Below are 25,611 nucleotides of genomic sequence, written 5' to 3'. Positions count from 1 at the left end.
GTTGCTTGATGTCTTGCTGTGATCTTTCTGCCAGGTTCAGATTCAACTTTAATAAACGAATGTAGCTCAGAGAATTCAGTGTGCAGAATGACTCATTTTATTATAGAACTGTTTATGGTGACTTGATTTGAATTAACACTAGAATAATCCCACTCTGCCTGTTACAGTGCTGCCATGTACGGCCTCCTGGTCCCAGATCCACTTCACCCCCAGGAAAATGAGCATTTCTGCAACTAAACAGCCTAAGCTACTTTGACCTTTTTCTGTCATACACAAATCCACTCTCTGGTTGGATAATCACAGAATTTCTAGGTTGGAAGAGACCTCAAGATCACCGAGTCCAACCTCTGACCTAACACAAACAGTCCCCACTAAACCATATCCCTAAGCTCTACATCTAAACATCTTTTGAAGACTTCCAGGGATGGTGACTCCACCACTTCCCTGGGCAGCCTGTTCCAATGCCTAACAACCCTTTCAGTAAAGAAGTTGGACAAGAAAAAAAATGGACATGACTTCAACAGATTTGGAAACTGTGACATAATGACACAATTTTAATGTTAGGAGAAATAATGCTGGGTCTGGTGGCAGCCAAATCAGGAGGCTTGCCTGCACAGTATTTGGGACCACTCGGCGCAGAGGTTGTCGCCATGCAGCAGGAGCTGGACTACAAATGCTGCTGCATGGTGCCTTGTGCCCACTTCTCCTTCCAGCCAGTGACTCCCAGGCAGCATCGCACTTACCAGATCAGCAGATGTAGGAATAAAGCTTACACAAGTAACAAACTTCCCATATTTCCTGTATTTGGGAAAGTTTGATCACTGGTGAAAAAGAGTGCCATTTAAAGGCATATTAAGCTGAGGCTGCTTCAGTATTTTGGTGAATAAGCAGTTATTTTAATCAAAATGTTGTATTCTTTCTATAGCTATTGTCTTTCTTAAAAGAATATTTACTTTTCCATGCCTTCACAGAAATTGCAATCTATTTGAAAACCTGTTTATTTTACAGCTGCTTCACTGTAACGTTAAAATAAAAAGAGTAAAAGACAAGGCAGATAGAAGTATTCAAATGCTTCCCTACATAGGTGTTTTTTCCCTCCCTAGGCATAGGCACAGAACCAAATTTATCTTTACTTTTACTTGATTCCTGCTTTTTGAGCCAATCCTTCTTTTCACAAGAAAGTAAGCCATATAATGAAGTTCCATTTCAGCACTTTCTGTGTGGTACCTACAACATCAGACAGATAGAGCACATTAAGTTCCAAAGGCCAACAAAACATCTGTTTTCTCCTATTTCTGTTTGGCAAAAGTCATATTGTCAAATGCCCTGCTGCAACCTTCCTTGGGAAAGCTGAATCAGAATACAGTTGCCCTAATCATCAGCTGGTATGACGAAGTGATTTGGATTGAAATGCAATCCAAAATCCAGACACAGGTATGCCTCACTTTATGCAATAAATATTTATTTACTTCAAGTTGTTCTGAAGTCATTCTGCTGCTGTTACTTTAATTAAAATAAGAAACTTCAGACAGCATTCAGCATCCAAAATGGAGTGATGGAGCCACTGGTCTGGCACACTGTGCTGAGGAAACAGAAAATATAATTATTTACAACTGTCTTCTTTATAGAAAAAGTATAAGTCAAGATAAATTGACTTTTTTTTTTTTTTTTTTTTTTTTTTTTTTTTTTTTTTCCCCCCCGACGCACACTTCCAGGAAACAGCGAGGCTGAGCTATAAATCCGCATGCACAGCTGCAGAAGGGCAATGTGCCTTGAGACACCTTCGCTGACAAACCCGGTGCGTTCTGTCGCGCCCACGGCGCTGGTAGGAGCAGTTTTAGGCTCACCTTTCTCCAGCACCGCGCCCACAAGGTGACTCCGGCGAGCGGCCGGCCTGCACCCTGCCACCTCTCGGGGAAGGCGGGCACCCTGTGCCCCCTCCCCAAAATTCTCCTCGGTGGGCGGCACGGCCCGTGGAAACCCCTCTCCCAGAGGCGGTTTTTATTTTTTTTTATTATTTATATATTTTTTTCTTTACCCCATGGAAACCCCTCTCTCCCAGACATGCTTTTTAATTATTATTATTTTTTAATTTCCCCCTCTTCTCCTCCCCCACCGCAGTCTAAATAAAGATGCCGCTGCTTATTTTTTATTTTTTATTTATTTTATCTCCCCCGCTCCCGGGAGCTGCCTGTGGGTAAAATGCAGCATCACGGCGCTGCCGGGCAGAGCACGCTGCCCTCCGCGCGGCTGTGCTCAACGCAAAAACACACATACATATTAAAAAAAAAAAAAAAGAAAAAAAAAAAAGAAAAGAAATCGGCGTGGAGGGGGGGTGAGGGGACAGGCTAAACCCACTGTGTCCTCGCAGCATATATAGGCGAGCCCGGCGGTAACTTTGGCTGCCTCCTGCCTTCGCTGCGGGGCCGGGGCTGGTGCGGGGGCTGTTGGTGGCAGTGTCGGTGGTGGCACTGGTGGTGGTGGTGGCAGCGGTGGCAGCAGGAGCAGCGGCAGCAGCAGCAGCAGCAGCAGCAGCAGCAGCAGCAGCAGGCGGCGCCGCTCCGTCCCGGCCCGCCGGGGACTGAGGGCGCCGGGCCGGCCGGGCTGTGCCGCCGGGGCCGCCGCCGGAGGACGATGGAGCCGGGCAAGGAGGGTAAGCCCGGCGATGCCGAGCCGGCCGCATCCTTCCAGGCCCGGCTGTGGAGGAACCTGCAGCTGGGGGGCAAGCGCCGCACTGCGGAGCCCCCGGCCCCAGCGAGCGCCAAGGGGGAGCCGGCTGCCACGGGGCGCTGGGGGGGGCTCCGGCGGCGGCGGCAGGCGCTGGACCGCGTCTTCTCGTCCTCCCAGCCCAACCTGTGCTGCTCGGCCGCCGAGCCCCCCGAGCAGGGCGGCGAGGCCGGCTCCGCCCTGCGCCGCCCGCCCGAGCACCGGCCGCCCCCCGGTAAGGCCCCGCCGGCCGCCCGCTCGACCCCCGCCGCCCCCTCCGCCCGGCCGGGGGGCGACCAGGGTCCCGGGGGCGGCTCCGAGCCGTGCCGGCGGCCCGGGGCGCACCTGTCCCACCAGAAGAGCTCCTCGCTGCCCAGCACCGCCTGCCTGGAGCAGCTGCTGCAAGGCTCGCCCTCCGCCGGCACCAGGAGCCAGGCGGTGAGTCCCCGGGGTCGGGCACGGCGGGGGGCAGCGGGACCCCCGGCACCGAGGGGCGAGCCGGGGTGGGTGGTGGGGTCGGGGCGCACTGGGGTGGGCTGGGCTGCACGCGGGCTGCCCTCCTCCCCTGCCCCCTGCTTCCTCTGCCTGTCACTTTGTGTGTGTGTTTTTTTCCCGAGTCAGCCCAAATTCTGTGTCTCGGCGGCACAAGAGGGACGTGGAGCTTTTAGAGGGGTCCAGCACGGAGGGACGAAGGTGATTAAGGGATTGGAGCACCTGTCCTCTGAGCAAAGACTGAGGTCTGTTTAGCCTAGAGGGGACTGAGGGGAGATCTTGCCAACCCCTACAAAAACCTGTATAAAGAGGATGGGGCCAAACTCTTATCAGTGGTGACCGGTGATAGGATGAGGGGCAATGGGTATAAACTGAACCACAGGAGCTTTCATCGCCACGTGAGGCAGAACTCTGTGGTTTGGGTGACAGAGCACTGGGACAGGCTGCCCAGAGAAGTTGTGGGATCTCCTGTGGAGATCCTCAGCACCCGCCTGCGGGCCGTCCTGCGTGACATGCTCCAGGTGTGACATGTGTGACATGGACCAGAGGACCTCTGGAGGTCCCTTTCAACCTCAGCCATTCATTGTGGTTCAGTGGCCCCGCTTGCGCATGCCTAGTAAATGACAGTAATTAGAGAATCCGTGCGCTGCCACCGCTGCACGCTGGTGGCACAGAGTCCCCTCAGTGCCCAGGGCAGGGCAGCAGCTCCAGTGGGTATCACATTGGTGACGAACCCTGTAACAAACCTGCCCTCGGGCCTTGCTGTCTGCCCTGTCCTGCCACCACTCTGTCCATCCCCTCACTGCCCAAATACCAAAACACTGTGGGCTGTTGGCGTGGCATCGGCCTGACCGTGCTGGCGATGTGGGTATTGCTCCTCATCAGCCCTTACTTTTCTGCCCACGCTCACAAAAGTGTATAGCACATTTCAAGCTGACGTCTTTGGGTTTGGGTTGCAGGAATTACAGGAGTTTTACTCTTCTGGGTAGCACAGGCCATTTTAAAGGCTACCACACATAGCAGCTAATAAATGTGAAAAGTGTCTTTACTTTTTTTTCAGTGCTGTTCCACGGCTGCATTCAGCAAAGAAACAGAGCATTTATTTACAAAACATGCCAATTGTTATTTACTTGCAGTCGAATTACTCTTATTTTGAGCAAGGTACAGTCACAATATTTGGAAGGAATGCTGCTAATCCAAACAAAGTGGTACCCAAGCTTTCCAACAGTTGTCTTTAATGAGCAGGATTATGGCCAATTTCTGCAGGCAATTTCTAGCATTAACTCGGGCAGTGCCTGCATACCAAAACTGCTGTTTCTGATGTTAAGTAAAGCTTTCCATGTCCCTGGCTTGTTGGTGGAGCTTAGAGCCGCTGATCGTGATGTTTATTCTGAAGAGATGAGTTGAAACAGCTGTTTTGTGGTCCCATACTCAGCATGTCATCTGTCCTTCTCATCGCAGGAGGTAAAGTCTCACTCAGGTTATTTAACCTGGTTTAATTCACCATCTTCAATGGGCTATAGGGTGGGAGTGGGAACATGACTCACAATATAAAGCGCTGCTGGACGCCCTCCATTGGTGTTTGGTACTCCTCAGAGGCCTGTGCGCAGCAAGTAATGAATTCTGTGACTGTCTCGGGTTTCCAGTTCAGTGTATTTCAGGAGTCAGGTCTTGTATGCTTCTGTGCTGTACTCACAGTTCAGTAAGGTCCCTGCCCAACTTTTTGGTCTTGGCTGATGAAATCAATACTAATAAAGTTCTATATGATTTAAGTGTCTTATTTCATTAGCAATCAGGTGAGAAAATGTTGCATTCAAATTAAATTAAATGCATATCCACAATGATCCAGAAATGGAATGGTTGTAATCCTCAGAGTGAAGCAAGCACCAGCATTTCCTTGCAACTGTATTCCAGTCAAATCTCAAATAAATTTTAAAGCAAGTTTTAAAACTAGCAGTATCTTAGTGTGATTTTTTGTTTGTTTGATTTTCTTTCTAAGTATTTTTAACATAGTCATATGGAAAGGCAGTATTTTGAAAAATGGAATTAAATGAGGCTCCTCCAAGCTTTGTACATGTTTATTCTGTTGATTTTATTTTCTTCAGTAACTATGTACTAGATATTTTGAGGAAGGAAAATACTTCCTCAATGATGGTGGAAAATACTGGAACTGTAATCAGGGAAAAGGACCATGAGTTAGTGTGGTGAATGGCAAGACTTGCATTTTAGGTTGCATTACTATGTGCAGATTTAATCTTGGGATTGTACTTCTAGGCACGGTCACACCATTTAAAAATAATTTGATCTAAGTAAAACATCTAAACTCTGTGCTGTAGTGAGATCACAGCGAACATGGACAATATAGCAAATGCTTTGCTTCTTTGGCATTGGATGAAGTTTCCTTTCCAGTGAGTAGGACTAGCACTGTGCTTCAAGAAGACGGACTCTCAAGCATGGAGTCTTCAGCAAAGAATCATTACAGTTGAGCACTGAATCCTGACCTGGTTCCCCTCGGAAGACTGAGTGCCTCTCAAAGCTGCCCTTGGATTGGTTTGGGGTGAGGTGGACGCTACAATCACTCTGCAGGAAACTCAGGTTCCTTTCACAGGGTAGGCAGAATGTAAATGCCATTTACTAGCACCAAGAAATAAATCTGTGCATGATAAAACATCATCCTTCTTCCTGCTTCGGAAGGGTGTGTAGCACGTTTGCTTGGCCAAACATTTCCTGAACCTGGATGTGGCATCCGTCCTCCTTCATCCGTCTGGGAGATGCACACCTGAGGGAGCCGCAGGTGGTGGTGGCTCAGTGGAGGTTTCATGGGCAGGAGATGCCAGCAGCCCTCAGGGGGTTCTGCAACTCCACAGGGGCTTTGGACATGCCCAGCACTGCCTGTGCCAGTGTGGCTTTTCTCCTGACCATGCACAGAGCTGCATGCCACCTGCAGCTTGTCGTAATCAGATAGCGAAAAACCAAAACAAAAAAACCAAAAACAAAACAAAACAAACAAACAAACAAACAACAACAACAAAAAAAAAAAACAGGAGGGTGGAAATACCAGCATTTCTGAAAGTTTGCAGTCAGAAAAAAAGCCACAAGTGTTTCATCATCCTGATCGGAGAACACGGGTGTGGGCATCTCAAATCAGTAGTGAATGTCAGCAGCATTCCTGGCTGGAAGAGTTCCCTGGCCCTGGCTGTGAGAAGTGCTGTGTGCTGCTTCCCTGGCAGGTTTGCAGGACAGTGACCTGGGAGTCACAGGTTGATCCATAATGATGAAGGTGCAGCATCCTCTCTGCCTGTCTCAGGAGATGAGGGGAGGCTGCAGGGTGCCTGCAGTGGAGGGCAGGGGGCAAGGCTGGGACTGCAGCTCTGCCTCTGGATGCGTAGCCATAGGAAAGCAAGCTTCATTAGTTCTGCTGCATGCAGAACCATTTGTTTAATTAAAATGGCATCCTTCAGACTTACAGTTACAGGACTTAAGGGACAAAAAATGGTTGTTGAGTTATATAATGCAGCATAGTGCAAGGGAGAGATGAGCCAGTGAGGAAAAAACCTGGAGGGATGTTTCCAGACAGCCTGTCTGTCTGACTCTCTGTAATATATAAATAGTTAGTTACAACGTTGGTGTAAGAGGGGGAGCTTGGCGGCACCTGGGAGGGAACTGCAGAAATGGGAGAGTGTAGCGTAGGGTCAAGTGAAGGAAGGTTGCACATTCAGGTTAAGAAGCACGGCATTGTATTGAGGTGTCTGGAAGATGAAAACAGAAGCAGTGATTAAATAGAAATAGGAGCAGAGATGGCTGTGAGGGAGCCTGAAGAGAGCAGAACTCTGAACTGGGTGTGGAAGGGCATGCAGGGCCAGCGAAACGCTGAGAGGCAGTGCTTCTCTCTCTACCAGAATACATCTACACCTGGCAGAGCGCCATTGGGGTCAGTGCAGTTACATTAGGAAAACTTGCCTTGTTGGGTCTAGTTTGTGCATCTTGAGGGTCATCTTCCTGTAATTGATCCAGCCAGTGAAGGTAAAAGAACAAAGTAGAAGGTAAAGGCAAAAGATGCTGGTGAAAATCTACACAGATGATGTTATGCAAGAATCTTAATTGCTACTTTGGATTTCTAAGAAATTGCACTGGGGAAGGAGGGTGATGAGGAAAACCAAACACAAGAATTGTTTTTCTTGTCTTGTCTTGTGCAAGAATTACCTTTTTCTGAGATAATGCTCGTACAAAAGAAGAGGAGTTGGAGACAGTTCATTTGCACAGGTATTTAGAGCATGATTTGAGGGTGACAGTCTTCTGAGAATAAAAGAACAAAATTCTGGGCAACAGGGCTTTCCTTTGGGAATCTGGCCACCGACATGTAGGGAAGTAGTAGATGAGTGAATTTTAAAGCTGGACCAGAAGAGCCTTGAGCTCCTTAATAGAAAATAAATAAAAGTAGAAATAGTAAGCAGGGGGAAAAAGCTGTTGCTAAATTTCATTTCTTTCTTAAGAAGGGCTGTTGCAGTTTCTCTGGGCTGTTTGCTTCTCCAGGAGTTTAACTACATATCCAGTTCTATCAAGGTATGTTGTGCATTGTCCCATTTCCTCGTTGTACTGATTTCTGGTAAACTGCTTACCTCCCAGTGACTGGAGATGCAGAAGTCTGTTTTATGTTGTCTCGGACTCTGACCCATCTGTTAACTTGCAGTATGTTAATACAACGCGTGTATATTGCTAACACAAAAATCAAGTGATAGCACAACAGAATTGTATTTAATTATATCCTCTGCTTAATTAACTGAAGACTCTCTCCAGAGTTTTCAAAGGGAACTGCATCATTTCTCAAAGTTGGCCAGTTGGCATTTCTTCTCATGTGAAGTACTTAGGACAGGTATTTTAAAGTGAACTAGTAGTAGCTCTAGATTTACCATTAATTTGTGACCTCATTCAAGGTTTGGCTTCTCTTTTTTTGCCTTTTTTTTTTTTTTTCCTGCCCTGTTTTTACTGGTTGCATGTAAAACTCTCTATAATATAATAATGGCATTGAGAATGATAAATGGATGGCACATAGGAATTGCAACAGCCTTTACACTAAAGGAACCCCCAAAATACTAATTTTCTCCCCAGTGACTCTGCTGTAAGGTAATAACTTTTGCTGTAGGATTAGTAACTACTTTAACTGGATTTCAAATGAGTGTCAAAGCTCTGCTACTTCAATGTATTTCATACATTATTTAAAGAGGTTGAACTTGCTATATATGAAAAGCCAAACACCTAATACAGACATATTACTAAACTTTTGCTCAAAAGCTGAAAAGTGCTTTTTCTCTTCTGTAGCGCTGGACACAGAAAATTATTAGACAGCAATAAGACTTACTGTTGGTTGCTATATTGATGCAAAGAGAACCACTTTTTTAATGTTTTAGAAAACATGACTAAAGCAGTTTTAGAGCCACCAGCATGTCATTCACATTCCTTCTCTGTAGGTAGTTCTAATTTAACTGTTTTCTTGTGATGTGGTGCTAACATATTAATAGACCTAGGCATCATCTTTATTTTTTGTCTTGGATGAATTGCTGGTCTTTGGCAAGATGACCGAGGACTCTGCATTGATCTGAAGACTGAGGTTTGGCCTTTCCTCCCTTTCTTGTTTTGTTATTGATCCTAGATCTTTCTGATTATAAGTGTTATCTTCTAGGGAATTTTAAGAAGGTAGCTATAATGTAAACCTAAAGCTGTAAGTTTAAATGAGAAAAGGAATTGAAAAAAAAAAAAGTTTTCTCTTGTAAAACAGGGAAAGATCCCTCAATCTTTACCTGTAGACTTAATATATGTAATATATAAATTAAATCACATTTAATTCAGTATGGAGTGTTCTTTAGAGTCTGTGTCTGTGCATGGAAGTAGCAGTGTACAGTCCCTGTACTGGTGAAATGATGACAAATCACACCAAGCGCACAGAAAAAGCCACCTAGAATCAGTGGATCCTCCGCATGGGCCAGTCCAGGCACTCAGCTCTGAATTTGTCTATGGTCCATCGACCATAAACCTGTTTGTTATCAGGTGATGTAACGTTTTGGAATTATTAAAATTAAAACTGTACGATTCTGTTACCATAGCTGGAGGATTTTTTTTCCTAATAGTTGTTAATTCTTTGTATTACTCAGCATCCTTTTGTTTTAGAAGTTATTAAATTTGTTGTACTATGAAGTAGCTTCCCGTGGATCTCAACTCTGAGCCTTGAAAGAACAGAATAAAAAAATGACAGACCTTATTAAACAACCTAATTCCCGTGGCAATCCCTTTGGTTCAGCTTTCTGAAACAAACAAAAACTTGTCAACTACTTTGATGCGCTCTAATGCTTCCCTCCATGTCTTTGTCATAAAGCTGCTTGGAGAAATTCGACGTCTTTGAAGAAAAGAGTTTTTAAGTTTTATCAAGAGAAAACAGTTTTTACTCTTTATCACATTTTACTCTTTATCAAGAGTAAAACCAATATTTTTATTTTATTTATATTCGATGTCAAGAATATCAAATTATTAACTAATAGGTTAATAATTAAAGTGTTTTTCTAATGTGTAGAAATGGGACTACCCAATCTAACTACTGCAATAGGATTTTCAACTTGTTTTAGTAACTAAATAAGTAAATTAGACTAAATATACTTAATGTTTCCTTTAGTTTCCCTGAAGGATGACTGAGGATCTGCTAGTGTTGCTCTGTCATCAAGTTCTTCTGTGGATGCTCATATTTGTTGCCAGTCATTAGCACTGGTAGCAGCCTGGTGATTACTTGGCATATTATCTTTAGAAATGAGAGTATATGTTTAGAGCATTTTTTTGCCCATTAAGACCACTTCTTGCTCTGGTGCCTTTAAGGCTTGGTGTCACTGATGCTAAAAGCAGAACTCGGTATGTTGTTGGATGTGGTGCAGTGTTTGTGTCCCTCCTGCTGCAGCAGGGGAGGCCTTTAGCTGCTAAGCTGGGCTGCAAGCCTTACAGCTTGGTGCCAAGCAATGGCTGCTGAGTTCTTAATCAGCTGACTTTTTTTATTTTTATTTTTAATTGTGGACCAGTGCCTTTTACCCTGGAAGATACAGGCTAACACAAGAGAAGAGCTGGAGAGCATGTGTAAACACTGCCACAGAGAGATCCTGTCACGATGGTTTGGATCCCTAGTGAAGTTTTTCTGATGTGCACACCAAGATCAAAAGAACATCGTGGTTTTCTCTGGGAGCTGTAAATCCAATGTCAGTTCTGTCAGGAATAGTACATTTGGTGGTCTTGAGACAGGGGGAAAAAGACAGAACTCTCAACTGTTAAACTTTGGGATTCTGTTGCCGAAAGACCACATACTTCTTGTTTCCCAGATATCAGAGAAATTCTGGAATAGGTGACTGAGGCTTTTACCAATTGTTGTGAAATGTATTTATTATCTACTTACCTTTCTGGTACTAATCCCCAGCTCCTCTTTTACTGAGATAAATATTACTTGCTTACAGACCTTACAAAGATGAGTAGCTCATCTTTCCAGGACCATGCCATTTTTCCCAGAAATGGGAAAAAAAAAATAAATCAAAACATAGGTTTGAGTTAATGGCATGCTTTTATGAAAGTGTGTTTTTTCACCAATACAATGTATGCCATGAATGTTGGACAGTGTTGAGGCTGGGTTATGGCATAGCAGAACACACATACAGAGGTTTTGCTGCCAATAGGAAGGGAGCTTTGACTGCTAGGACAGATTTGGATGGGCTTTCAAAACCTCCCTCGACTGTCTCTTCATTTTGCTACTGGGAAGAGCAGAACTCTGTAAGTGGTGTTTACTCCTTCCTTCAGCCTATATCCTCTGTAATGCTTGGCTATTCTTACTTGCAAGTTCTTTTTATTTAAAAAATACATTTTTTTTTAGGTGAAACACTCCCTATTGTTTCCCGCTTAAGCATTGCCTTCATCCAATTAAGATCACAAGTTGCTATAATAAATCCAGAACCAAGGTTCAATACATCTGAATGAAATCTTGTTTTTCAAACTTTGCTCAATTATGTGTAAATCTTGTTCTTTAAGTCCTTGTAGTTTTTCTCTATCCTTCCTCTGCTCATTTGAAAGGACAGAGAAGAAGTAAATTTCTGTTCAGAGAAGCAAAGGAAATTCAGTCACTTGTTTGACTGCTCTTAACTACTGGCACTGTCACAATACCTCACAAAACTGAGCATCAAACACCTTCTGTAATGCTGCAGTGCTCAAACTTTGCTCTCCTCTCTGTCCTATTCTTGGGAAGTTCTGCACCGGTTTCTCAAGAAAAGTCTTGTTCAGGAATGAGTCATGAAATGTGATACCAGGCGGATTAGATGCTTTTTTGGAGAAAGGCTGAGTGCTGTTTACATAAGGCAGTTGGCTTGAGTCTGAACACCGGGCGTGCCACAGATAGGATGCCATTTGGCTTTGTTGTGTTTGGTCTGTGGCATTTGCTTCTGCTGTGCCTGTGAGCAGGTCACCACGTTGAGCAAAGACAAAAAATCCCATGAAGGCTTGCAGACACCTGAACAAACCAGAATTAATGCACCTCATGTATATGTATCTTGCAGTTAAGCTATACAGTACATTGAAATTAATGAATATCCTTAATATGTTCCCACTTTGTGCAAGCTGTTCCTTTTTGTGTCCTTCGTGTAAGAGATGTCTGTACCCATGAGATGCCTATTTGCTGCTTCAGCTGTGTTATTAATTCAGCAGCTAGGCTACCCTGTAGCTAGTGATAAATATTTTATGGAGGTAGGTTTTAGAAAAATACCAACATCTTCCAAGTGTTTTAGAGGGGAGACAACCCAGACATTTTCTTGTAGCTCACGTTTCGTTAAGGTAACTTATGCCATAGTTTATGTATTAAGAGAAGAAAAGCTGTAGTTGACACTTTGATTGGTGACTGCGGCCAGGTTCTCTTTCTAAGCCTTTCCTACCCAGTGCTGGAGTGCACTAACCAGAAAATGCCGAAATGAAGTTTGTCTGGGCTGGCTTTTTGTTTGCTGGCAGACCTGGTGCATGGGAGAGATGCTGAGACCTTTTCCAGAAACTAATTCTCACCCATCTTGGACAGGACTTCATTTTCAACCTCTGGCAGAGCTCCTATGCTGTCAGAAAACAAAACTGCCTTCCAGGGACTCTGTGATTCCCTTTTACCCCCACATTTTCAAAACTCCACTCTTTGTCTAAGCGTTGTCTCAGAAAGTTTGTCTGTGTCTGTCTGGCAAATGGCTCTGAGCTCTTGGAGAGTGGGGTCCAAAAGCTTCCCAGCAGGAGGAAGCAAACACTGACTTCCTACTGCTGTTTCTGCTGGGCGAGGAATGATTATCAAATGAAACTTCATGCCCAGCAGAGAGAACCTGTGAAGATCTAGAAGGCTGGATGAAAGGTAGAAAGAATTGCCAAGCTGTGTGAACTGAAGGTGAGAAATGGGGCTTTGGCCTTTCATTTTAGGGATGTCCTTATCCCCTTGCAGATAAAGGCTTACTGCCTTCTTTCGCATAAACTTTCTTATTCTGTTAGAGTTGTAATTGCATTTTTAAATTATGAACATTATTGATGGTGGTTTTGATTTTCTGGTTTACTGTAGTTGATCTAACATTAATATAACAACAGGTATAATCTCAATGTCATAAAAACTGGCTTTTGCAATTCAGTTTTATGCTACATTTTTAGGGTAGTAACAGTACTGCCTCTGGGAATCAGACAGAGTCCAGGAAATGTGATGGAATAAATGCATGTGCATAGTGTAGCCTTAGTCTGATACATTTAAAACAAACAAATAAAATAATATCTACAGATAGAATAAATATCTAAAGATTAAAAAAAAACCAAACAAACAAAAAAAAAATAAAAACAACCACTCACTGGGTTACAAGTATTGGGAATTTTAATCTTTGTCATGTTTATAAGATTTGTATCTAAGATTCAGCTAGGAAATGTAGTTCAATTTGTAGGGTAACAGTTAATCTCTTGCAATTGCAGTGCTAAGATTGATGCTGCAATCTTTTCTGAGCACCAGTGCCAAATAACAGTAGAAACACTCTAATCATCTCTGTGGTGGAGATACACATTTCTGAAATGATTTACAGAATTTTCCATTTAAACTTGTTTGGTGGGTTTTGTTCTGTGCGGTGTTTTTCTTTTTTTTTTTTTTTTTTTTTCTCTCACCTCCCAGTTGCATCATGTTGATGCTTTGGTGGCCCGGCCTTCGGATTAGCAGCATGGTGGATGGCTGTGTGGTTCTGTGTGGAGAAGACACTTTGGGTGTGAGTTTGTAGCAATATCAGGGTGTATAGCACGTTCCATGTAGGACTCCAGATGACGTGTTCAGTGTAGGTGCCTTAGAAAGGTTTGTTTCCATATGTTGAAAATGGGTTCCTCAGCTTTAGAAAGCTTTAAGTCATCTAACCTGGAATTTCTGTATGTCACAGATCTGTGGGAGAACTGAGTAACTTCCCTGTTTACAGGTACTTCCTTATGTTAATTAACACTAGAAAATGAAGTAAGAATCATCCATGAAATTATGAAGTGATGGAAAAAGAAATGTTTGGAGTATCATGAAATATGCTGCGCTGTTTTTCCCGATATAACCTTTTCTAACACCATTTCAACATGCAAAGCACAGCTTTGTTTTCATTACAAAATATTTTTCATGTTGCTTTCTACTTTTCCTTAACTCGTAAATTTGAGAAAATTCTGTTCTTTTCCCGTGAGTATAGAGTACTAGGGAAAAAAATATCAACAATAATAAATTCACAGGGGGAGAGCTGTTTAGGGCCATTCAAGGTGTCCCCCCACCCCCAGATGGTGTGTTGGAGGACAGCATGTGTCTGAAGCCCCATTGAACATCCTCAGATGTTCAGAAGCCAAACATTAACTGCAGCTGTATAGCTTTCTGCTCTTTCTGCTGGTGCTCTGTCGCGCTGTTCGTCCAGACTAACATTAACTTCAGGCCTATTTGTAGCAATGTTTTGAATAATATGAGCTGTAGTTACTCATGTATTGCCAGAAGCCTCTGTCAGTTGCAGAGTGGAAGGCTCATACTGAGTTCATTTGATCTTTTTAGCTAGTGTTTTTAAATATGCTTGTTGTGGCAGGTAGAATTGCCATATTCTAGTTAATCTATTTACTAACATAAAAAAAAAAAAAAAAAAAAAAAAGTGAAAGCATACAGAAGCATGATTAACAATTGTTCCAGCTTGTTTCTGCTTTATGCATTTGTTTTGCTGCAGTGGTGAGCACAGGTGACACCGCTCAGGTGGTAGGTACATATTATTTACAAACTTCACTGCTTAGAAAGGTAGCACCAGTACTGCCACTGACAGGGACTGGCCAGTACAGCCTTATCGCACCATCTGCACTGAAATTCAGCAACTTCTGACAAAACCCAGGTGCCAGCTACTTCGATTAGCAGAGGAGAAGAAACTGAGTAGTGCACAAGGACCTTCCCCCCCATTAGAAATGTCTGGAAGCACCTGGAAGGGAAGGACCTGCAGTGACCCATCCGGAGCAGCAGGCAGAGGGGCTGGGGGATTTGGCAGTGTGTGAGTGGAGAGGTGAGGAAGGTGATGGGGAGGGGAAGGACTGAGATGCAGGGTCAAGATTTCTGCACAGTAGTGTATTTTGCTCGATTTCTGTGCAACAGAGGAGGCAAACAAACAAAGGGTACTGACATCACTTAGCTGCAATTAATTATGGGTTATCATTGCACATGCAGAGATCTTGACACATGTATTTCCATGACAGCTGCACTGGAGAATTCATAGCATGTCATGCCCAGTAGGAATGGACCCTAGACTGATAGACAAAATATTGTGAAATTGAGCAGTTATTCAAGACAAAGCTACTCAAAATCTTTGCAAGTCCCTTCCTAAGGAAAAGGCTGTCTCTCAGCCTCTTCCTCTGCCACTCCATCTGTTTTTAGCGAAGAGGAATGATTTATTCCTCTTGCTTTATCATGGTGTGATTGTTGTGATGCGTGGTTGCTTTTGTTGGTGTTGAAATAGCTGATGACTGATAGAGGAGAAAAAGAGATGGGCTAGGAGGAGGAGGGTGAGTACCATCCCTAGGGTGCTGGGGGAGATGGCCAGTCATGGACGGATGCTTTGGTCTGCAAGGTTGCTGCCAGCTGTTGTTGGGAAATTTGTTTTCAGCAGCACAGGTTTCATTTGGTTTCAGATTTGGTGAAAACATTGCCATGGAGGAGGAGGAAAGCAGGTGAAGTGTAGGGCAGTGCACAGCGATGTGCACAGAAGGTTTTGTGTTCAGCACAAGTACTCTCTGCTCGACTCCCACAGCACCTCTCCATCGGTGTCCTAGTCTGTGCTGAAGGTTTGCACGCTAAAGGTGGAAGCAAAATGAAGTCCTCTGCCAGACAATTTGTTTCAAATTCAGCCATTACCATGTGAATAGAACTGCAACGATGATGCAGTGCTGTAATGCATTAACAGCTCCTCCGCCTGCCTCCTTGTTGCATCCCTGCTACTAATGTTCAGTGTCACAGGCTATGGGTTTCCCTTTGTGCCCTGCCATACAGTTGCTTGGCAAGGCAGATCTGCAGTCTCAATTATGAAACGCATGTACACCTCATTTGCATGAGGGCATGGTGGCAGGTGGCATGGTGGTGCCAGGCTGCAGAAGGGCTGCACTGGTGCATCACCACCGAGTTACATGTATTTGGGTACAGACTGCAGAAGTCACCATGCTGTTCCCTCTCGCCACCAGGATCTGCCTGCAGGCACCTTGTCCTTTGCAAGGCGCCTGGAAAGGAGCGAGGAGAGGTTTTCCGTCACTGCAAAAGCCTAGGGTGTCCTGGCCGGGGCAGTCATCATTTGATTTTGTGAGTCTGTTGGGGAATGGAGTGGCTCTCAGCTGTACCTGCTGCGTAATGAAGTCGATATTTCAGCACTTTGAGGTTTGGCAGGAAAAAAAGGCTAGCATCTTTTATTGACTGACTTTGTTAGGAGCAGGGCGATCTATGGCCCATGAGTTTATTTTTAAAATATGGAAAGGTTTGTTATCATGTTGCTGGGCATGAGGCTGAGGTATTAGAGACTTTCAGAGTATGGCTGCCAGACATTATCTTCTTCCTCCTTACTCAAAGAGAGGACTGAAATCTGAGAAGGCAGCAATGTAAGCACACTTTTTTTTTTTTTTAAACAAAAAGTAATTGAAAAGTGAGTTATTTTTGACTAGTACAACATGAAGTTTCATATTCTGTCTTCATTCTGAAACATTTCAGAAGGGAGAAGTTTACCTATCTTGTGAAAAGTGTGCAAAATATTTAATTTGTCTTGTGAATATATGATTATATCATGTACATGCTCATCACCATGTAGATGTCCCTGCACACAAGAAGCAATAAAAGTACTGCACAGCTAGAATATTAATTTTCACAGAATCCAGGATTACTGCTTCATTCTCATTAACACATTCTCCTTATTTCTCTCAATTTGTTGCTCACTGACAATGTTATTGGATGTGAAATGCCAGGTAGAGTAATTATTTGTTGCATCACACAGCATAATGGAAATCATAGGTTGTGCCTCCTGTGCACTGCACAGATGGGAACCTGCACTTGTACTTCATGCTTTGTCTTCAAATTTGATTTTTAAAAAGTGGGAAAAAATGCAAAAGCACTGATGACAATTGCAAGCAAATAGCCCTGTTTCAGTTGTTTTGCAAGACTGAGGGCTTCTGGTGTTTGCAGCATTTCCGCATAAGAAAAGGAAGCAATCTAATGAAGTCGTCCTGTCAGAGGAACTGATGTCCTAAATAGAGCTGAATGTCAACAGAGCTGTGATTCGCAGACCCCTGTGCTTTATTCTGTTAGGCCAAGGGAAAATCCCTGTCATTCATCCTGAGCAGGACTCTGCTGCTTGTTGAAACTCACAGGAGAAGAATAAACTCGTGCTCATTATTTATTCAGTTATTTATTTATTTGTTCTGTATCAGAAGGGGCCAACCTGTTGTAACTAACACTAGCGTTTTATTTGTGCTGCTTGATTGCCGATAATGGAAAAAATGCCTCGAGGCCTAAGATGCATTAAAGTGTCGCTTTGTTCCAGATGATGCTGCAGCATCCAAAAGAGATAATTGAACAAAGTTACACGCTTCTTTTTTTTTTTTCTCCATGTATCAGTTCATGAGCCATGTCTAGATGAAGTGCTAGGAAACGTGAAAGGCAAGATTATTACTGGCCTAGCCACTATAAAAACAGAGGATGAGGAGTAATCTTTTGTGCTTCTTTTTGGCAGATGTCTAATGCTGTTTCCTGCAGTGCAGCTGTCCTTACTGTAGAGGCTGGCCAGTCCAACTACTGTCTTAATGACTTGCAGCTAGATGCAGTATCATCTCAGCCACTGGTGCCCAGATGACAATCTGTTTCATGCTGGCAAATGTGAGAAAATTAACAGACAAAACCCAGCCTTTTATCTCCTCCCACCGTTGCTAAAACCCCAACAGCTTTCTCTCTTTTAGAGGCTTATCATTTATAACATCTTATACCAAGAGGATAAAGGTGACCCAAAATGAATGTTTTCTCATTGGACTGTTCTGTGTAGAATATTCCTATTTCAGAGATTGACTTTTCTCTCTTGTGTTTGAATTGATATCAATTTAAGAATAGAGCTGTGTGTTCATCTGTGCTGATCTAGCAGTATTTTTTTATATAACTTCTGATACTTTTCAGTGATATCCTCCAAGAGACTTCTGTCCTTTCAAAATGCCAAGAGAAAGAGATTGACATGTAAGAAATGGCCCAGGAGTAAGCTGCTCTCCAAGTCAAGCAGCTTTCCTGCCCATAGAGGAGCTTTCCAGACCAATCACTTTCAAAACATGGAGTGTACTTGCTGAATGACCTAGTAACGACAGCATGAGATTAATGTGCTCTGCTTGTAAACATGAGGCTGTGCAGCATTTTGGGAAAAAATCTTTGTACATCCTGAGATACACGATTTGAGCAGTAATAACATAACTGTTTTGTCAAGAATGTATTTTGACATTTTTTAAATTGACATTTGAAAGAAAATACTCATGTATTTTCTGATTGGTTCATCTACAGGAGAGAAATTTTCTGACAATTGGCATTTCAGTGTCTTGATAGATCAGTAGATCCAATTAAAAAGCTTTTCACAGAAGAACACAATTTCAGTTCTACCCTTCAAACAGAAATGATCCATTTTTTGTGTTACTACTGCCAAAGGGCAGTAAGGCACATATGTGCAGTGGAATGAAAGTTTTTGTCCAGAGAAGTTGTCACAGCAGTCACAGACAAGCAGCAGAGGAGGACAGTGAGAGGGTTAAAAGCAGAAGAATAAACAGCCATCAGCTACTCTGTTCTGCAACTTCTGTTTCTAAGGAAGCTACTTAGAAACTGACATGTGATATTTTATGTAAAACTATGATTAATTTGTTTCCTTGCCTGTCACTGAATGGGTGGAAAATATGCCAGACTTTTCCCTCAGAATGGGAAGGATACATCTTACCTACTGTTAAAATGATGATGAACTTGTTGATATGTTCATGGAAACTGGAATTTAATTTGGAGCAAAGCTGTCTTTTTTCTCCAAGGTACCTGTTTTCCAACACTGGATTGCATAAAAGTGGTCTTCCACCAATGGCGTGCTGAATCCATCACTGGGCTCAGGATATACTAATTCGTTATGCTTTTGCATCTCCTTGCAGGTCCTGGATGCTTTCTCTAAGACCCATTTTTTGCCAGCAGTGTGAGTTAATCAATTTGAGCTGCTGCAAAGTGAATCAGTTTCACTTAGTGACCACAAAATTGCTTGATCTAATGGAGGGGAAGAAAACCAGCCTTGAGAGAGATTGAGAGAGATCTCAGATGACCTCAGTCTGATGATTAGGGCATTGAGGTGGGTGGCACTGGGTGTTTTTAAGTCCCAGCTCCCAGTTAGGCACAACAGGATTTATTCAAACTCGTCTCAGCTACATTGTAAGATGGTCCTGGTGCTGGGATATTGTATGTAGAGCAGGCATGTTGCCACCCTCTGGTTGCTTTCTCTGTGGCCCTGAAGGGGAGGTGCACACCAAGCATTCCTGCCCCATGGCTTTGCTTGGGGGCTCTGGGTGAGGAGGTGCTTTCTGTACAAGTAATGCCAGGTTTGGACAAGGGCCATAGTTTTCAAAAGCTCCTCTGTGGTGTGACGTCTCTGGAAGATGCTACTAGCCGAAATTAAAATGTGGATGTGCACCTATGTTTGACTGGCATTTCACCAGAGATGCTGAGAGTCTTGGTGGTTCTGTCAGTCCTGTACAGAAGTTCCTCCAAATTGAGCTGTGTGTCTCATGAAATTTCTTCAGTGATAGGTTTTAAGACATGACCTTGAGTGAAAAGGCTGACAAGAATATTATATGATAAATGGGAAAAATATATATTTCTTCCTTTGGTTCAGCTGAGAATATTGCAGAAAGACTTGTGACACAAAGAGAAAGATTTGGCGGGAATATCAATAGCATCAAATTCCAGAATCTATAACACACCAGTATAACAAAAGTGTAAGTGCCTGTAGAGGGATGTGTGAGATGCACAGGTCACACCTGGTTTACATAGCCCCCCTCACACAGGGATTTGCTTAGGCATTGTCATCTTTTGTTTGTGTCAGGAATTTGAAATGACCCCGTCCTATGAAAGAAAGATTTTCAAATACTTGATGTCTGCAATCTTCCTGCAACTATTTCTCCTCACTTTTTGTGCTAAATAGCAATAAAAAATCCTTGTATTTCTGACCCAATTCTAACAGTGTTTATTTTTGTAGTCTGCAGTGTGGCATGCATTGCCTTTAGTATCCTATCACTTGCTTCTAAATAACTGTAGTCTGTTTAGGTGTGCTGCTCTAGTATCTGACATTTTCAATATAGTTTTTGCCATGCAGTCAATATTCTGCTAAACCAAAGGGGTCTGCATAGTTAATCATGTGTATTTTTGGAAAAAGGAGAACTTGGGAGTCTTAAAATTGAGGGCATAATATTTTTATGCATAAAATGCTGTGAATTATTTGTAAAAATTAAACAACCTTTCTCTCCCTTGTAATCTAGCAGCAGCATTAGCATGTGTTCAGGCAATATGCAAAGTTTATTCCAGAGCCTTTCCAGCCAGGAGCCTCCATGCCTTTGATAACCTGGGATCCCTCTTGCTCCTGAGCACTAATATTCTGTTGATCAGTCTCACTGATTCTTTCCTTGCCCCTCTTCTCTGCCCACATGTGTTGGATTTTGTTTGCATTCAGTAGGATTTGTCATCCTCTGCTTGTACTTTCTGAGTTGGTGCACATTATTTTGAGTGTGGGCTATCTGAATGAAAATACAGTAAATGGTAAATGCACACTTATATTTGATACTTGCTTAATATACACAATTAATATTTTTAGCGTTCTCCTCACCTCGTGTTTTACTTTTATATCTGCTGAGGGGAGGAAAGAAAAGGGAGGAAAAGTTGTGTTGACAGAGAAATGTTCTGCCCCCCTGTGGTCCTAGATTGTGAGACATGGAAATTGAAGACCTCCACTTTCAGAATGGCCTTGTCCTGCGGCTGCTGTGAACCTGGAGATTCACTTCAGGTAAAAAGTGCCTCCCAGTCTGCAGCTGTACAGAGACTTGGTTTAGGTTGACTTCTCTGTGTTTCTTACTTTTCCTCCTCGAATGGTTGATCTAGACAGAAGAAACACAGATGAAATGGAGCGATATCATTTTAGCAGGCAATTGAAGAAAAACTAATTAGCATTTTAATTGTTTTGAATTTTAAGTGGCTTCTGCTTATTCACCATGGGTTGAAGAACTCCCTTCTATGCCTGACCTAATTTTATTAATTACTATTCTTAGTGTAGACTGCTTCTGTTATCTGGAATTAATTTTTGTGTAAGGTAAGATCCTCATCTGGTGTAAATGGGTGTACCTCTGTGATATACAAGGCATCAGATAATCAGTGCAGTGCACACCCGCTCAGGATTTGGCCTAGGTTTGGTGTAATTTGGTCATGCTCTCAGGGTATGGGTACCGTAAGCAGGGTGGATGCCTTTAATTCTGCAAGTTAAGAGTTACTACCCGAGGAGTCCCTTTGCAGCAAGCATTTAAACTCATTAAATGTGTCTTGGTTTGACTGCAGAGTTCTCCAGGGACAGATGGGCCTGCTGCATGCATGTCGGAAAGCATTGCGGTCTGAGCAGCCCCAGGGAATGTCTCTGCCTGAAATGACTGGGGACCTAAAAAGAGCGTGGGTGCTTGAGTCAGAGGCATGCTCCTGTGCAGGAAGAGATCAAAGACAGTGCGAGTAAACATGAACCTATCACCTGGCAATTAGGAAGGTGGATGCTAATACTTCTCTAATTTGTTTTGTCTATTTTCTTTTCTTTTTATTTTTTTTTCCCCTAAGGCATGCTTAATATAGACTTACGCAAGTTGAGAATTGTTTTGGGGGAGATTTTGGGTCAGTTGATTCTTTTTTTTTCCAGGATATTTAAATTTTTAGGAGACTAGACAAAAAGTAATTGGAGACTGTGTTGAAAGAAAACTTAGATTGCAGGAAATAGCTGTCTTATCATTTTGATATTGGTTTACAAGACAGGTGAAAGAAACATTTGTATGTGAAGTTGTGTATGTTACACAAAATAAGGTGTTTTTGTTTGTTTTACAACATCACTGAAGTGCTGTATTCAGAATTGATGCGTAGGTGTGATAGCAGATGCATACATAGCCAATTAGTATTCAAAGCTATCGTATAATTAGTCACAGGCTTTTCCATGCATGCTTATTCCTATGTTAATGCTAGAGACTTGTCCACTTCATTTACTCAAAATTAAAATGTGTTCATTCAAAAAAGAAAAAAGATATACTCCATCCAACTTTCAAAATTGTCATTATCACTGTTACAGTGAAAAGTGAGACCTAATTTGTAAAATTCCTTGTAAACATGGGTAATCCTTGATAACTTTTCTTACAGATTTGATTAGGTTGTGATACATGTGATGGTTATTATTATTTTTTCCTGTGTGCATATTATCTAGAAGATGACATTTTAAGTAACAAATCCAATGCAGTTTAATCTTTGCCATTAAATGAACCTTGTGGTGTCATGGACGAATAGTTTTCTTTTCTAAAATATTTTGCTGAAGGCAACCTGTTTAACTTGTCATTTTAATGTGTTTTGGCTTGGTGTTTGGAAAAGGTTGATAAACCCTACATTTGTAATAAACCCTACATTTTCTTTTCTTCTGCTGCACTGGAAGGAGCACTTCCTTGTGGAAGGTTGTGCATTTGCATGAAGCATTTTTTTTCCTTTAATTATCCAGTTTCTTAAACTTTTACATGTTTTTTTTTTTTTTTTTTTTTTTGTTTGTTTGTTTTTGTATTACATTTTATTGGAGAAAACATGTTGCTATTTGCATTATTTAGACTGAGATTGCTTCTTTTACCTATGTCATGAATAGCAGTATTATGTCAATTATTTTATTTTATTTTATTTGTGTGTGTGTGTGTTTTTGTGCTACATAGTATTTGTAGCACCAGCCAGATTCTGGCAGAAAAACAGTAAAAAAAAAAACTGAATTTGTTGATCTATTGTTGTTTCAAGAGTTGGTTAGGGTACCTCAAAAAACCCGTCTTCATGCCTTTGTAGCCCCTGAGGCCGCTGCCAGTAGCATGCAGCCCCACTGGTGTCGTGTAGTGCCCATTTCATGCCGTTTGTAGGATTTTCTATGGATGAGGATGCATCCATGGCGATGGTGCTTGTCACTTTGGAGTGCCAGAAGTGTGCATGCGTAGTCTCAGGTGAGCAAGGAGGGCTCCTTTTCTGCTCCCATTTTTGTCCAGCATGAGTGCCAGAAGCTCTCCTGCTCACCTCTCTCCATGCCCGTGCTTTGTTCCCTCTGTGCTGAGGTCCTCTTCATGCTGCTGGGGAGGTTCCTTATCTAGCGAGCCCAAGGCAGAGAGTGAGATGGATTCAAGGAGATCTCCATCACCTGCATATTTTCCTAGAGGCACTCTTGCATCCTTGGCAGACAGAATTTGGCCTGAAGAAGCAGCCTTTATGTCGGTTGCTGCTATTTAACTTTAACAGGGGAAAAGATTGCTCTGTTCTTGGTAAGAATTTGTGCTGCTGCTAATAATACTATACACAGAGGAAGCCAAACTTTTTGATGTGAGGATTTTTCTGTAGGACTGGCAGGGATGAAGGGATTTAACAGAAACTATTTACTAACTATTACTGGAAAACATTGAACAATAATAAATAATTCCATGCTGCAATTTTTGTACAAAACATAGAACTTTCAAGAGAAGTTTCAGTTGGAAATATAGCCATGGATATCCATGGAAATTAGGAATAAAACTGATTTATGATGTCTTTGAGTTGGAGTACCTTTAAGTGAGAATTTTATACAAGATAGAAGAACAATAAATAGGGCAGACCAAAGCTACTATATATTGAATAGCAGAAGGTATGTATCATGAGGTTCTTTTTGTCCTATAGCTTATGAGAATTTGTTCTGTAGGCTGCACACTTCAACTATCTCAATACATAGAATTCAAAATGATTGCATTTTTAGGTCAGAGCTCAACTGCGGAGTTAGATTAATCTCCCTAATTTATTCCTTTGTGAACGTTCATTACAAAGCTTTAGGAAAAGTCTTTGACTTGTAAGGAAGAGATGAACTAAAAATATCGGAGATGTAGTTCAATTTCTTGTAGATAACTTGCGCTAGGTAGGAGTTGTACAGATTTTTTTTCCAATTCCATAATTACTTAAGCGTCATGAATTTCATGTGGCTTCACTGTGCCTCCAGTTAAAATGTTCTTTTGTTCCTCAAAGCCTCAGAGTCCTGGGTTTTGAAGGAGTTTGGTGCTCTTCTGCAAGTGTTTTTCAAGGCAGGTGTGCACAGGCTTTCCACCTGGCTTCCTGGGAGTAGTGCTATTGATGAAATGAAGTCTTGTGGTGGATGATTTCTTTTCCCTTCCTTTTGTTTAAAACTTGAACAGTGTGTTTAAAACCAAACAAAAACAAAAACCTTATTTTTGTGGAAGTTAGAATGTCTGATAAATTATGCAGACTTAACTGAAAACCGAAGTGAGGTAAGCTGTGTGCTGGAGTTGCAGAGGCACTGAAATTCTGTCTACCTACATATGTTGCTTCCTGCTTATATCTAGTGGATAACTACCTATGTAACTATTTAAAATGCATATATTTTAAATGTTTTTTCTTTACACTGATGATACTAAATACTGAATGTGGCAATAGTATGTCAGTAGAGTTTTGAGGAGAAGGGACTTGAAAAATCTTTTCATTGTGAGCGATGAAATACTGAGCAGTATCAGGTAAATGTTGCACATAAGTAAATATCTCAGAACTTCAATACATCACTTTAAGATAATTTTATATGGCTAATGTGGTGGTAACAGATGTACCAGACAAAATGAAAAATAAGTAAAACCTGTTTTTAAGGAGAGCTTTTATTTTGAAGTACTTTAATTTCTCCAGGGCAAGTATTTTCAGAGTACCTACCCCATTTATGCACAGAGACAGCAACTGACTCTGAAACCAGCAACCTTTTTACCTTGGACCAAGAATATGATTGTATCAAAAAGCCACAAGTGTTGTGATACATCAAAAGAGAACTGATTTTATATGCAGTATGCCAAGCATATGCATGCAATGTTTGATAAATTTCAGAATGTTTAATGCCAAATTTAAAGAACATATCACATAGAAGTGCTGTTTTCCTTACAGCATACACACTTATTATTCCCAGTGACAGTGTGAAGCCTGTTTAGGCATGCAGTACTTTTTAAAGGTGTGGGTCATGTAAGTTTTGACGTCCATGTCTTAACAATTCAGTGGGAGACCTGGTTTCGAGAAGTATTCAGCACCTTGTATTACAAACGGAGCTGATAAGGGCCCTGAAGTTTGAAAAATCCAGCTCCTTATTTAAGCTCTGAAATGCAGACAAGTCCACCTCAGGCATTCATTTGAAAAACACCAGTTCTCCTGTATAATTTATAGTCATTGTTCATTGTTAGGCTGTACTTCTGCTGAGAAGAAAAAGGATTCTTGGAAAATCCTGTAGCTGATCCAAAAGATGCTTTGCTGCCTTGCAATTTTAATCTGAAAAGATAAATTGGCAGTCCATGGTGCTAGCAGTGGTTGCAGAGTGATTTTATATATAAACATGTATTTTTCTTGTAATGTGACTAGTGGTTTAATGAAAGAGCAAAACAGTAATGGAGAAAAATGAGGACTTTTCTCAACAGATTGGCTCACTAGCTTCAGATAATCATAAGCTTTAGTCAGTTACTGGCAACCTTTGCGTTCTGTATGTGAAGGAAGACTCTGTTACATGGGAAATACCTTTGGAGCGGTTGCTCCAGCTGCCTATTAAATACATTGCATAGAAG

General features: G+C 42.2%; 1 protein-coding gene across 4 annotated transcripts in view; it reads left to right on the top strand.

Annotated features, from left to right (window-relative positions):
• The first annotated feature begins 2,622 nt into the window (after window positions 1–2,622).
• The window catches only part of MCTP1 (multiple C2 and transmembrane domain containing 1), a 281,268-nt gene continuing 258,279 nt past the window's right edge, over window positions 2,623–25,611 (top strand). For all 4 annotated transcript variants that reach the window (XR_014319422.1, XM_082784283.1, XM_082784284.1 and 1 more), the window contains exon 1: window positions 2,623–3,144. Coding sequence is in view for 3 of the 4 variants with exons in the window: in XM_082784283.1 (XP_082640409.1) it covers window positions 2,635–3,144 (510 nt within the window). In the remaining variant the exon portion in view is untranslated. The remainder of the gene's footprint in view (window positions 3,145–25,611) is intronic.

The sequence above is a fragment of the Aythya marila genome (assembly GCF_965140915.1).
Source record: "Aythya marila genome assembly, chromosome: Z".
Taxonomy (NCBI): Eukaryota; Metazoa; Chordata; class Aves; order Anseriformes; family Anatidae; genus Aythya; species Aythya marila.
This window is presented reverse-complemented; position numbering and strand designations above follow the sequence as displayed.